The sequence below is a fragment of the Pipra filicauda genome, unplaced genomic scaffold (genome assembly GCF_003945595.2).
Source record: "Pipra filicauda isolate LSUMZ 115617 unplaced genomic scaffold, ASM394559v2 scaffold28_size6257848_pilon, whole genome shotgun sequence".
In the NCBI taxonomy this organism is placed as follows: domain Eukaryota; kingdom Metazoa; phylum Chordata; class Aves; order Passeriformes; family Pipridae; genus Pipra; species Pipra filicauda.
Window position 1 is genome coordinate 2,527,498 of NW_024104409.1, and position 15,512 is coordinate 2,543,009.

At 37.7% G+C, this 15,512-nt stretch overlaps 1 protein-coding gene across 1 annotated transcript in view; it reads right to left on the reverse strand.

Moving 5' to 3' along the window:
- GTF2F2 (general transcription factor IIF subunit 2) overlaps positions 1–15,512 on the reverse strand; it is an 86,526-nt gene that overhangs the window by 11,343 nt on the left and 59,671 nt on the right. Inside the window, exon 7 of the mRNA XM_027720350.2 lies at positions 2,355–2,454. Within this exon, the coding sequence (XP_027576151.1) occupies positions 2,355–2,454 (100 nt within the window). The remainder of the gene's footprint in view (positions 1–2,354; positions 2,455–15,512) is intronic.

The following is a 15,512-nucleotide window of genomic DNA, read 5'->3' on the forward strand; positions in this document are numbered from 1 at the left end:
ACCAACAGGTTTTCCCCTCTCCTTTTCCTTTGGACTCAGGGGGTCCAAAGAACACCACTCTGTTCATGCCCCAGGGTGCTGGGTTATACATTTGGGTTTTGTGGGTTAAAACCAATTGTTTGTCTGTATAATTGTACTTATTGTATTATTTTATTAAATTGTTACTCTGACTTATAATCTCTCTTTTGAGTTGGGTTCATTTCCCCTGCTGGTTTACCTCTAAACCAGCACAGGTAACCAGGACCACTAGAGAACTTTTCTGCTGTATTACAATTCAATCATGTAAAGAATCCAGCTGCAAAAATATTAACCTTGCAAACACGTGTAACACTTACAGACATACAGAAAATGAAGGTCCCTTTCCCAGAGAAGAAAAGCTAAGTCACAGTCTTAGCATATATTGTAATGGAATTGCAATTTTTTCTAATACAAAAGATAGGCTTAATATAATTTAGTGAAAAAACCCCTAATCACTTTACCAGTCCTTGAATTCAAACAAGCTATTGCTATTTCCCATCCACATATAATTTATTTCCCTCCTCCTTCTTCTTGTATGTAAATGTATAGGTACATGGAGCAGCCACACTTAAGCCCTGTTTTAAATTCTTTCCTCCAGAGAATGTTAACCCTTTCTTTCTTATTTAGTAGATACTCATTCTATCCTCAGAAACTGCCCAGATGATGACTGAATGTATCAGTATATGGTATTTTTTTCTTCTTTCTTGTGAAAAGTCCTGTCCCCAACATAACAGTCATATGATTACAAGCAGTGCAGCAAGTTTTAAGAAAGCAATTGCTGCTTGAACACAGCAGACAAATTCAAACAAGAGAACAAGAGGTTTAAAAAGTTCACGGACTTTTTCCCAGCCATCTAACTTGTACCTTAATGAAAGACTTAATGAAAAGAAAGATGTTTTCGAAAGGTAGTCATGCTTGGGCTTTTAGAGTCAAGGCAAGGTCAAAGGTGACTCAAGTACAGGTACGTCTTACTAGCATTTTCCTATCAGAACACCTTTAAGGTAGACACGAAAAGTAAACACACTGCCAATGAATTTCCATTACCATAGACAGATATGTAACCAATAAAAAACATTACAAGAGAATCATCACTTCTAAGAGCCCCAGTTATGTTCTATTCATACTCCCTCAAGCTCACAGGAGACTTTAATTTCTGTAATGACACGATGACTGCAGTTTGCAACTGGAATAAAGATACTAAGATTGTTTCCGGGTTGAAGTCATACTGCTGTAATTATGGTAGTGTCAGGGAAATGGCACAGCATCCTGCCAGAAAGAGAAGCTGTACATCACTGAAGGTTATTTCAGAATTAAAGAAGGGGAATAACAGTGGCATCATAAAAGAATCTACTCACACAAAACTGCATCTCCACAGCAGGACATACCAGTGTGACTATTTTGGTTAAATGTCATTCCCTCAGTTGCAATAGTTATATTGGTATGATCATCTATGTATAGATCAGGCTTTCAACAGTAACTACTACAAAACAGTCCCATGAGAGAGAAATGATTATTTTTGGTTCTGTGGAAATGGACTGACTTTCATAATAAGGATTAAATATCATCTAGTATATTGTCATTTGTTTTATGTAAATAAAATCTTAATAAAAAGTGTAAAAGTTTAAATGACTAACACAGTGACTCATTTTAAGCATGATTTAACATTTCTCACATTCAACAGTAACAGTGATTCTATATGCACAAATACAAATTACTCAAAGAGGATCTTTAAGGAAAAGGACATTATAGTTTGTATGTACATCAACTGATCTGGAAGAGCAGTGTGGGTGTAATATTGACAAAGCCAATGATGCCAATAACATGTACTGTGAAGGTATGAAATGTGAAAAATTATCAGCTGTTATTCTTTTCTACTTGTTAATTGCTCCAAAAGACTGGAAACTAATGATTCTTTTCAAGTCCTTTACCCTGCTCCAGATGATATTTTATTTGGCTTTAAGCAGTGCTTCCACATCTCATAGAATAAAGCCAGAACTGCTTTTTATCCACAAACTTCAAAATTGCATTTAAAAAAAAAGACTAGAGGAAGAATGTAATAAAGCCACTAAAAAGGCTTGGGTGAAGATGGTCTGTCCTCCATCAGGTAACACAAGACAGTTAGAACTGGCAGACCTCAGCCCCAAGGGTGATATTGGTCATGAGACAGAAAGATCCCCAGAAGACAAAATCAGGGAGAAAACCAGATAACATGGAGCATTTCCAAAGACAGTGGCCAACTCTGAGCAAAATGCTGCAGGACTGCAGCAGAGCAATTCTGGAATCCTAAGCCAAACTCCTCCTGAAGAGAAGAAGGGAAAATACTAAAAGCTACTTACATTATATTGATGGTTAGCCACTGGTTTATAGTTCGTGGTTACAGCTTTGTCCAGCTGTTGTGATAGCCTTAGAGGTTTAGAAGATTCTTCTATCTGTAATCTGCAAAAGAAAAGAAAAAAATAATTAATAAAAAGTTCAGAAAAGCACATGCTCAAAATGAATTCTAAAAATCTGCAAGTATGAACCAGCCGTTATCAAAGGTCAGCTGCAAACAAACCATAAGGCAAAAACAGATGCACTCTTCTGAATTAGGTTTTTTCTTCTCTATTTTTGCTTGAGGGCACTGAATTATTATGGTGCTATATGCTACAGAATATAAATGAAATGCTGAAAACGAAGCAACTGTGAAGGGAAGATACTAAAAACAATGTCTGAACACAAATTTCATTCCAAAAGCCTAATGCTCAGGTTGAAAAAAAAATCAAACCCAACCCAAATAAACTCAAAATCTCACAGTTTACTCAGCTGAGGGATGAAAAAGCTTTTCATTCATCTATGCTGACTCCATGACCTTCTCTTATATATTTTAATGTTAAAACATAAATTTCTGTGACCTTTCTTTTGGCATTACAGTGCATTAAGAGCACAAATAATGGTTTTAAGAGCACTTTTAAAAATGTGCAGCCAGAGAAATCCACCCAACTTCAAACCAATGTGCAATAAAGACTCTATCACATAGACAACAATAGGTGACTTCCAGTCCTCTTTAGGAAAGACTCTGAGAAGCTCAGAGATTGAAGGTATCCTGTCAAGCTCATCCCTACATAATTTAAAACTTATCTATGATGATGTAGAGGGAGTGTTCCATTTACTTCAGATTTAGCACTCAAGAATTACTACTTGAAATGACACAAGACACCAAGCTCTAGAAAGGTGCAGGATGTGGTCCCTTCAGACAAATAGCTTTATGGCACATACAATTAATATGTTCATCATCAGTGAAGCTCTTTTATTTCCAAAGGTGTATCTTCTAGGCAGAACAGTCAATTTTTACTAAACACAAGACTTACAGCCCAATAAATGTACAGTGATGCTTGCTTCTTCCAAACAAGAATTAATATGGTATATTAATTCAAATAATAACTGAATGTTTACTAGTGTAAAACATAAAAATGATAAAACAGTTCTTTAAAAACCCCTGTAAATGTTTGAAATCACTGATTTATTTTTGTAAAGATATAATGTACACCGAAAAAGCTAAAGCTTAAATTCAGCATGCTTCTGATTTAACAACTGAACAACCTAAATAAATTAATTTGAAGTAAGTATTAAATTCGGAATTGAATTCTCTAGTTTTAGCAACTAGATGTAAAGCCAATCATCTTTCATAGCTATATTGCTGGACAGTAGGTGGGGACAGTTTTGATTCATACATAGATATAAACCTGCTTCCTCTTGAATCTTGGCAAACTTGTCATTTGTTCTATAGTTTTAACTACCCCTAAGCAACCACTGCCTTGTATTCTACATTTCTGTATCAATGCTGCCTTCTGTCCAAACATAGCATGTTTCTTTCTTAGCTTGAAGGAACATCAATTGGAAGGCAAATGAACAATGAACACTTTTTACTTATCACAAGGGTTTATCTTTTGGCCTTCAATCTAATTAAATGATTTTAAAGATTTTATTGATCTGGTTACCAAAGGTCTTCTAAACTCACGTTTCACAAAGAGCCATAGGCTAAAGTTAAATCAATATCTTTTCTACAAATCTGTCTTTTTCTCCACTTCTCCATTTCTTTTTTTTGTTTGTTTTTGCTCTCAGTGACTTTTTAAATTTTTAAATAGTTTGGCTTTATTTTATTTATTTTTTTTTTGCAGTTCTTCACCATGTTTTCTATTGTTTTGACCTGGGGAGTTTTCCAGTCCTCCCTCTCCTCTATTCTAGCTATTTTTCATCTCACTTCTCCCCACGTTTTAATTTAGAGGTGATTTTCTGCTCAACCTGCTTACTGATACTGCTCCTGTTCATGAAACATGCTCCTTGAGACGAACTGGGAATTCTTGTCACTCTTCTCCCCTCCAAGGCCAGTACACCAACTTCACGTGCACTAGATTTAGTTATTTGATTTGTGATATTGTTTGAGAGTCCTTCTCATTACAGCTGCAGCACAAGGTCCTAACAATACCTAAATACATCAGTTAGTGTCACATTTTCAGGGAGAGATGGGCATTCGATGGAGTCATTTCATCATGATTATTCCTCCTTGCACTGGGCTTTATATTGATTACTTTTTACAATGTAAATTTACAACATCCTCAATTTCTTTGGGTAAACAGCCAAAGAACATTAGCCCTTCAATGGTGAATTGTCAGTCATGAAAATCAGACACCATTCAATCTTAAAGGTCTCTTCCTGTTCTGGCATTTTAAAATCACAATGCAGGACATTTCAAGCCCCACTTCAGTGCAGCTCCCTTAAATTAATCCTTCTTTGCATAAAAGAACACCAGCAACTTATTTCTTAACATTTTTCACTCACCATGCAGGATATGTATTTTAGTTCTTTTATTTTAACCTGCCAGTTTCCAAACCAGTAGAAACCCAAACATGTAGGAGAGTTAATACACTTCTCAAAGGCCTTCTTCCAAAGGTTGATGGCAGGGAAGTTACATTTAACAAGGGAAGTGCCCCAGCATACAACCTTGAAAGCACAGAAAAACTTACTGCTTGTTTAGGAAACAGAACGGAAGCCTACCAAGTAAAAACGGAAATGGATAATCTAAGGTTGTTTGTGAAATGACAGAAGACTTCAGGAAGATCTACATACAGCAAATAACAAATTAATCAGCTACAAATGTATGTCTCTAAAATTTCAGAGATGTTTGTGTTGTACTTTGAGATTTCTTGCCAAAGGTTTCCAAATTACAAGGATTCACAGATCTCACAGATCTCAGATGGTCTTTAGAAAACTATCTTACAGTAAAATGTTAACCTTATTTTTGTTTCTAGTTGACAAACTGCTGTAGTGAGAGCTAAAAATATACTACATTCCTGGTATTACTTTTTAATGCAAACAATTACAGCAGTGGACACATGCCAATATAGAAATTTATATGGCAAGCATGGTGAATCAGGAGGGAAACCTTTTTATTACTATCATTTATTCTATACATGCATCTTGCTCGTCTCCCTAATGGCTGCCCTTCTCATTTCTTTTTCTGCAGCTTTCAAGGTCTCACAGAGAATGACACAGCCTCAGGTTACCTTCCTTCCATCAGGCTTCCATGCAGAATATCGTCACACAATCCTATGTGGAACAACAGCTGTTGCACATCTGGAATTAGCTTCCCTAAAATCCACGAATACAAGTAAAGGGACTGACAAATGTGGTATAAACACCAAATTATCAAATGGTTCACGTGTGAATTAAGCACTGAAATTTGCTAAGTGCATTACAAAGGGTGAAGACAAACAGCCTGTAATCATTTTGTCCAGATGATTTGTTGATACAGACACTACTTGCAGGGAAAATACAGCACTTGGTTTTATTTTTCAAAACCATGCTGCAGTTCTCTCATATTCAGAAAGTAGTATGTCTGGGTGAATACAATTGACTTTATAAATTTTTATAGCTGTTGTCTGAAAAAATTTGATCAAATACATGTATATATATATATATATATGTACATATATATATATATACATTCCAGTAATTATACACTCAAAAATACACACCAAAAGCTATGAATTGGGCATTATACTAGCCTTTTAGATTGATGTTTTAATGTGCTACAGATATAACTACTTTTAATTGTTCACTTCTTAAAGAGAATTTAAAAAGCAGTATTAACCAAAAATATGAAGCAGTGTTTTATGCAGAGTTTTCTCAGAGTGGACCTGCTGAATCTTAATTGAAACTGCTGGTAGGAATAAACAAAAAAAATCAATAGATATTCTGAGTCACTGGTGACACTGATTTAAAGGAGCAGTGGCTTTTCACCTATTACTCTTTATTATGATTTGCAGGAGTTAAAAGACTTAGTTATGGCTCAGAACTACACAAGACTCTCCAAGGAAATAAATTTTCCACTGAACTCCTGTAGAAATAGCTAGAGCCATAATTCATGCTAATATCTGGCCTAAAAAAAATAAAAAGAGAATGCAGACTTTTTCCCCCAAAACTGCCAATAAATTAGAAACAGAGCAGCCACTAGCCTGCACACTGTGGTTTTCTCTTCCACCCCCAAGATCAAATATAGCTCTTCTGCCTTGAAATACAGCAAGTAGCCAGCACGGCATCGAATTCATCACAGTCATTTCCCAGCAAAATACATTTTATACTGCAGCTCTGATTTGTCATTATGCTTACAATTGAATAGGAGGAAAAAACACTCAAACAGTCTGGAAATAATTCTATAGGACTTGTCGACATGCAGCAGGCTCATACAGGGAGACAGACGAAGACAGTACATACACTCCTAGGAGGAGATATTAATTCGTTTTTAAATCAATGTAATTTCCAGCAATAAAAAAATAAGCCAAAGACCTTTAGAACTGATAATCTAGTGTGATTAATTCTTTTGTCACAAAACAAATGTTTCAAAGATTTAAAGCACTAAAGTATTAATCAGAAACACTGCTAGGGCTTGAATTCTTTACATTTCTAAAGAAATTATTTCACAGACAAGAGAGGAAAGTTTCAATACTTTTTGTGCTTGGCTATATGTACACAGGTCACTAGTAAGTAAGGAGCTTTGCCTTACTGTTGCAAAAAAAGGAAAAGTTGGGTTGCTTCTCTCTCCACAGTATCAACCAGCAGAAATGCACTGGAAAAGAGCAGGCCCACTACCCAAACTTTGGAGGGGAAGAAACACAAACTCTCCAGCTCTGCACAGTTTTGCAGCTTTTTTTTCTGACTGCTCACAGAAGTTCCCAGCCCAACACCAGGGAATTGAAAGCCCAGGACTAACGCTCTCATAGTCTTTTACTCAGTAATTCTGTACTTGAACCAGACGACAGCTGCATGACATGGAGTTTCACAATACTTGATATGGGCCACAAAGCTTTTTCTCTGCTTTCCTATTTTGCTAAGCATCCCAAAAATGACAGAGGTAGGTACATCCTGAAAAACCTCATCCAAAACAAACTAATGCAATAAATGTAACAATATAGCCTTACACTTACTTCTTTTGTATTCATTTGGACTACTGCACCTTGCTGAGGTTCAGGTAGCATCTCTTTTGACTTTTCTTCCAAGCAAGAATATTAGTAATGTAAGAAGTGAAATGGGTAAGAGATGAACACTCCTGGAAGATACTGAAACTTAAAAAGTTTTTGTAATTCTGTGAGAACTAAGGGAATTCAGCACCCTGTGGGGCACATCCTGGTAAAACAACCCCATGGCAATGCCCATGCACAAATAACAGGAAATTACCAGAATGGCCACAATGGTAAAAATACACATTATATAGTAATAAAAATTACAAACTGTTGCTACACAAAACAATTTGTCATATATTCTGAAAGATAAGAACTAGCAACATGAAAATTCAGCATGTTGTGGTTTCATTGCAAGAAGTCCTACTGTCTCACATTAAATGGAGGCGGATGACTCCACTGTTGCACGGATGAATCCACTGTTCTTGAGATGCTGCGTGTTACTCCAGCACACACACACAGAGTCAAAGCAAAGTGAGTCTGTCCCCATTTATTAAGACTAGACAGGCAGACAGAGAAGAGCATGAGCTGAATGGAAATGGCATTAAGAAGTGCATTTGCCAATGAAATGTTTCAGATTATTAATACAGAGTATGATTTATAACTAATTTTAAGTCCTGAAATCCTGACATTTCAAGAAAAGTGCTACAATTATTATATGTTCAGGAAACGTATTAGATTTTTCTGAAGTTGACATCTTCAACTATATATGCTGAAGGCTAAGCAGTGAATCATAGGAATATATGATAATTTCATGTCTAATACTCAGACAAGGCATCACAGTCACAACTGAAGACTCCAATTCTACATATCTTTCTCCAGTACAGAAAATGAGATGACATAAATGGCAATTCAACAATAAGTAACAATTTCTTATGCATTCTGTTTTCTGGACTGACAAGATGTGAATAATTGATTAAAACCACTCCCATTTTTCCTCTCTGAATTTAGCATTGCAAATGACTAAAACTTTCTCCGCTGAGCTTGTGATAACAAGTCATGTAAAGATAAAATAAGACCTACTTCAGCATTCTAGGAGTGATATAATTGAATAATTTTCTCTATTTATTTGATGCCCAACTTTTAACATATTAAGTGATACCCTAATGCAATTAGCATGAAGAAAACTATAATATCTGCTTGACATCAGAGATATTTTTAATCTAGCTCACATGTGTCTACAGATATTTCCTCTAGAAGCATTCTGACACCAATGAAGTCAGGCTCTGGCAGTACCTGGTCCACATTGGGGAGTGGGTGGAAGTGTTTTATCCAAGGCTAAGCTCAAAAAGGAATCATAACTCAGAGATATCTTCTATGCAATGTGACTGTTAAATGAGATTATAAGTAGCCCATCAATTACTGTGGCTGACAAAGTTTGTTTCTTGTCTCTTCCTCCATTAGGTTTGTCTGTCCAGATTTGTGTCTCTGTATGTTTGGTTTGTTGCTTCCCCATTTACTCAGCACCCCTTTTTGCAGTGAAAAGGATCCTTGACCAGATATCCTTAAGGGCACAGATTCCCATTTTCCTTTGTGAAGCAAAGCAGCCTCTGCACTCTCCTTGGCCTTCCAGTAGGACTTGGGTCACAGCATCACCACCTTGCCAAGTAAAATGGCCCTTTCAGCACTGTTCAGGCTGTGATTTGATGGAAAGGTCTTGCACGGCCAACCACAGAATCATAGAACCATTTAAGTTAGAAAAGACCTTTAAGCTCATCAGTTCTAACTATTAACCCAGCACTGCCAAGTCCACCCCTACAGCAGTCCCTAACAGTCCCTACACATCTTTTAAATGCCTCCAGGGATGGTGACTCAATCACTTCCCTTGGCAACCTGTTCCAGTGCTTGACATCCATTTCACTGAAGAAATGGTTGCTAAAATCCAATCTAAGTCCCCCCGGTATAGCTTGAGGCTGTTTCCTCTTGTCCTATCAATTATTGCAAAGAAATCAACACTTCCTTATTACAATTCATGTACTCTGGAGGAGCAGAGAAGTTTGCAGCTTTGCAGTTGTTACAAATGTCAGGATTTTGCAGTCCTTTCCAACCTACAGTCATATTCAATCAGTTAGTGCCGAGAAGGGAAACAAACCCTCCATTATTGGTTCCTGCCATACTTTTAACATTTTCACACCATTTTAACATTTAACACACACCACGAACATCTCTGCTCTGCTCAGCTTTCAGCCCAACACAAACAAAAGCAGAGCTAAAGGGGACAGTCTTCCCTGAGGACTAAGTCCATCCACATATGCTCAGTTACACGCTGTATCTTGCTGTGGGGCACTTCATCTTAATTTCTAAGTGGATAAAAGTAGAGGACATGGTACATTTTTATACCAGGGTGTTTACACTTGTGGCTTATTCCAGTGATAGAAAGGTCTAAAAGTAGGGTTAAGTAAAACCTGGATGTCCTTTTATGTTGTCCAGAGCATGCAGGGTACCTCAACCACAGGCATGAGATGAGGCTTGAGACAGAGTGACAAGGTACACCAAACATAAAAATTTAAGCAGCATGCCAGAAAAAGTGAGAATGCAGGAGAAATTTTGGAGAGAGCTGTGAAGAGCCATGTCAGTCCCATATGGCAAAAGAGAGAGAGGCAACACAGAGGCTGCAAGAGAAGCACAACACAATGAGAATGGTTGGATAGGCAGGAGTCTGATGGACATACTCCCGAATAACAGCAAGGAAGGGGGAAAAGTAGGTTGAAAAGTCTTAGTTTCCCTTTGCGTTGGTTCAGCCGGGACATGCGTGTGAAGACCTACAGATCTCTACCTCTGAGCTAACCATTCAACACTGTCTGTACAGCAGTCTATATAATGCAGACAGGTGTCTGCACCTTAAATATCAATAGCCATGAATAACCACAGAGAGCAGTTCTTCGCTTCAGGGGAAGCACTAGGAATCTCACAAGCCTATTACTAATACTACAGAAGGCAAAGACTGAAGATCTAGGAAAACTGACTCATTAGCAATCTAAGCAGGACAGAAAAAGCCTAGCCCTTTAATTTTAACATGAAGATTATCTCCTGAATTAAAGCCAGATGTATTTTTTCCAAAAGAATCACATAAAATTTTAATTATGCATGCATATGTATCTTAGTTGCTCCTAATCAAAAAAGAACCTTTAGGAAACAACCATACAACATCACTTCTTCCTCTTTTATGCTACTAGATGGTTTTGAAGGCAAGTTGGAAAAAACCCAGAAGACTGTATGGTTTTGGAAAAGGGCACAGACTTCTTGAAAAATATACAAGTTAGCTTAAAAACATGCAAAAACATATTAAGAAACGTACTTCTTATTTTTAAGGCAAAAGTGCAAGGAATACTTTTATCTCCCCTGATCTGGCTCAAGACCTTTTCTTGCTTTGCAATCAGATGTTTGGTTGCCCACTCTTCCACCAATATGAATAAACAATGTGTTTAAAAGTGTGTGCATCTGTATATACAACTCTAAACTGTTTCCTGTTTAAGAACTTCAACTTGAATATTTTCTTTGATGTCATAAAACAATTAGCAGCAATGTTATGCTTTGGTGCCTGAGGAGGTAAGAGTGAAGAAAAAAATCTGACATCTTAGAGACAAAAACAAGTCAAACCAGATCTTTAAAAATTAATTACCTTCAGGTATTTATATGTGTTAAGAACAGAAATTACCATTATAATCATTAAACGATAATCTAATCTTTTCTTCTGTATACTACTGACTGAAGAGGATCCAGTGATATAATTTCAATTTTGCCACACATCATTTATAGAAAAACATCCTGTTGTGATTCAAAAAACCAAAAACTATTAAGAAACACTGCATGTCTATACCTTTTTATCATGTTTCTAAAGATGAAGTCTCCTTTCCAACTTCTATTTTCAAAGATGTAGTTTCCTTTCCTGCTCCCAGTTTCCTCAGTCCTCAAATTTCTCCATAACAAATGGATTTATTTGTTAGACATTATTTTCAATTTATATTTTAGAAGAGGAATTTTTAATTCTCAACTATTAATTATTTTTAAAAGTACAACAAATAGACTTGTCTTAAAATGACATAATCTTCATTTTCCTGCCAAAACAATTTGCTGTGCTTGTTGCTCTTTTGAAACCACTGGTAGAAATAACAGGGGTTTTTAAATCCAGGCAACACAAACTTCCTGTCAGTCTGCAGATCCAGAAATGTTGCAAGACTTTGCTAATGAGGACAAGAAAGAGAATTTTAAAAGTAGTCTGTTAGACAGAAAAGGTACATCTTTACCATACCCTGAAAGGCCTAGGTCTTGAATTACTGGTAAAAGGATGGATGATTTACAGGCTCAGTTAATTCACTCCACAATGAAACTGCTCACAGCTAAAGAGGAGATGGAAAGAAAGAGGCAGCCTCTTGGCTACAAGTCCTCAAATGAAAATAAAAATCCCTACAGCATCTCAGCTAAATCTAAATCTGAACCTCTCCTCCCCTTCTGCAAAATGTCTTTATCAAGTTACAGCTGCCAGCACTCTGCCTCCAACTACATGCTCCCATCTCTAAAACTCCACTTCCCAGATACTTCACCACTCCTCCGATCACTCTGCAAACAGCCACGGCATCTGGCTCCATTGGGGATCTTCCAGTTAAAATTTACTGTAAACAATTGAACAGTTTGTGGCAATCTGGGAAACATTTGGACTGCTTCCCTAAAAAACCTAGCTGGCTCAAATCCTTGAGGATTTTCTCTGCCTCTTCCTTCCTTAGCATTCAGACCTAAAATGCTGGATAGCAGATGCCTTTTTGAGGACCTCCACCTCCCTTCTATTAAAATACATCTGGAAACAACCAACAAGGGACTGCTGCAAAGGGCACTGAAAGGAAGATGCTGGGAAAACACAATGGGCATGACCATGTGTTAATGACTACATAGTACCTTTGATAGCTTAAAAGGGAATCTTGCACAGTTCAGCTACTGTGCAATAACTTAAACATATGGTTGCACTAAACTGCCGAATTAGCTCACATTGAACTGCCAAATTAACCCACTCAACATTCTTTCCTGCAAGCAAAGAAAATGAAATTGGTTTCAACTGAACTCTGAAATCACACACAATCCAAACAAAATCAAGATTAAGTTGAGCTGTGTAGGTTCAGCAACCCTAGGAACCCAAAGCAAATACAGTAAAGAACCTTTCTCCTTAGTCCATGCAAAAATGCAGTCTTGCTCAACCCTCAGCTGGAAAATTCACCAGTTTCTCCTGCAAAACATGGGAAAAAAAATAAATAAATGTAACACAATGAATCGAAGAGCAGACTGAAAGATGTATCAGTTAAATCAGAAAACTGAGTTGTTTTTTTTTAAAACTTTGATCCTTCTTTCAGCCAACTGTATTTCCTTTGCCAACTGTACAGCACTACTGCTCTGCTGTATTTGCTCAAACAGTTTAACCACATTTTACCACCTCCTATTTTGCAAAACAAGTGCTCCCTCAGCTCCCTCTCCAACACATTACATACGTGCCCACGTCCAGTGGAAAATCACTACTAGACATTCCTCACCTGTTCAAGTGGGAACTGTGCTACCAGAAGCAGAGCAAGAGGGTGCGTGGCTGCAGCAAAGCCAGAGGCAGAAACCAGCTGTGCAGAGGGAGCCCAGAAAGCAGGAATATGGATGGGAGCTGTTGGGCTGCACTGCAGCTGGGAGGTGATGGCAACGGAGAAAGAAGAGCCACCACAGAGCCACCTGCCACAGGACTCTGCTCCTGCTTGCCAAGCTGTGAAGGATGGTTTTATACCAGCACGGCATCACAGTTTGGTCCGAGTCACCTTCCTCAAGGTCTGCTCTTGGAAATACTGCTGCAGAGGGCAAATGTGTTATTTTCTTTAAAAGCCTTAATTGGCTTCTGTGCATCATCTTCAAAGTGGTGCTCACCAAAGCTACAGGTGTATCACCATTAGCCTTGATAGGAGCTCTCACTCAGTAAATTGAAACTACATTCAGGGTCTGGAGACTGTGGCTCCAGACGCAGCTTTAAGCTCCTCTATAGCTTTAAACCAACAATCCTCAAAATTATTTCAAAATATCTTCCTTTGAAAAGCACACTATGACCACAAGGCACAAGGACATGTCTAGGTTTTGAGGTGAGTCCAGAAGGTGTAAGATTTGATTTTGCATTTGAAAAATATAATTTATAAATAACTTTGTCTTTGCTTTGAAGAAAAAACTATCATAATCTTAGTAGTTCAGAACATTATCTTTTGAACACTCCGTAGAGAGCTTATTTGTTAAGAAATAAACTTAGCTCCATGCACTTCTGAGCTCTGCTACATTAATATTCTCCTCTTAATTAGAGATTTTCAGAAGAGTTCCTGTTATTTGTGAACACAAAGAAACTTACTCAGGCTTTGTGAAGTCATACCTAGTCTGTTATTAAATAAAAAACCCCAAAGATTTGATTATAGATTTGTCTGGCAGGACAAAGTCCAAAACCAGTTAATGGCTGAAGCACAAACATTGTCTAGCTTCCCCAGGAGGAAGCTGGATAACTGGGTCCTCCATAAGATCTGTGTGCAAGGAGACTCCATTCATGTGTAATTTTGTTGAGTCCTCCACAGAAAAAAAAGAAGTCTTGAAAGAAGTTCCAGGACCATCGTATTTTAAAGCTTGCTCTGCATAGCTCTTTTCTTAATTATACCTAAGGCTGCAATTAAAAAAAAAAAACAAACATATATACAAGAAGAAATGCTCCACAGAAGTTTCACTGGTTTGTCATTAACTTGCATGGAACTGAATTTGTTAGTCAGTAATCCAAACATGAAATATAATATAATGTGAAACCATTATTACTGAGAAAACCCTTCCAAAACCTTCTACAATTTTTAATTCAGTGTGCATATACTTATCAAATGGCAGTGTAAACCACTGTATCTCATTGTATTGAACCTGAATGGGATGGGCTGAACCTTCCTCACGGCAGCCCATACAGTGTGTAGGAGGGTGTTGGTAACCCACCCATGTGCTGGCTGCTGCTGAGCACCCACACCAAGGCTGTCCCTCCAACACCCCCAAGGGCTGGTAGGCTGGGGGTGGCCAAGAGGTTGGGAGGCAACACAACCAGGACAGCTGACCTAGATGTTCAAAGGGATATCCCATACTATACAATGTCATGCTCAGCAATAAAAGTTAAAAGAAAGGAGGAGGAGGAGACATTCATTACTAAGGTGTTCGTCTTCCAAAGCAGCTGTTAAGCATACTGGGGGGGCCCTGCTCTCCAAAAAGTGTCTGGTCATCACCTGTTTATGGGAAGTAGAGAATAAATCTATCTTTTTGCTTTGCTTCCACACACAACCTTTGCTTTCTTCCATTAAACTGCCTTTAACTCAACCCACGATAGTTTCCATACTATTTTTTTCCACTGCCCTGATGAGGAGGGAAAGTGAGAGAACAGCTGGGTGGGAGTATGGCAGCCAGCCAAGGTTAACACACCACACTTAGAAATGCCAAAAAAATTGTAACATTATAAAAAGTTACCTTAGTATTAGAGATATTTAGAGCTGTAAATGTTTTAAAAACTTTCAGCATCAGCAGGAGAAGTTCTCTGGATGAAACAACACAGACACTAGTGTTGGCAGAGAGTAACAGCAGTAGATACAGGTCAGCTCAGAACGATGTAACTGCTGGGTATGTGCTGTCTCTTCAGCGCATACATGGTCTACTTCTAGGAACCATCTCGGTATATCACATACTCTTACTACTTTACTACACCTTCTAGTGGAAGGTGTCCCTGCCTATGTCAGGGAGTTGGACACAGATGATCCTTAAAGTCCCTTCCAACCCAAACCATTCTATGATTCAATGAAAAAGGAAGTTTATTTTCCCTACTGACACGTCTCCTACTAAGTTCCTTTTGGTTTACACAGTATTATCACCTTGAAAGACCCATATTAATTTTTATCATTATTATTTACTGGCTTTGTACAAAAATAAAGTTAAAAGCACCTCTAGGGGAACTGGGAAACAAACCACCTTTTGTGAAAG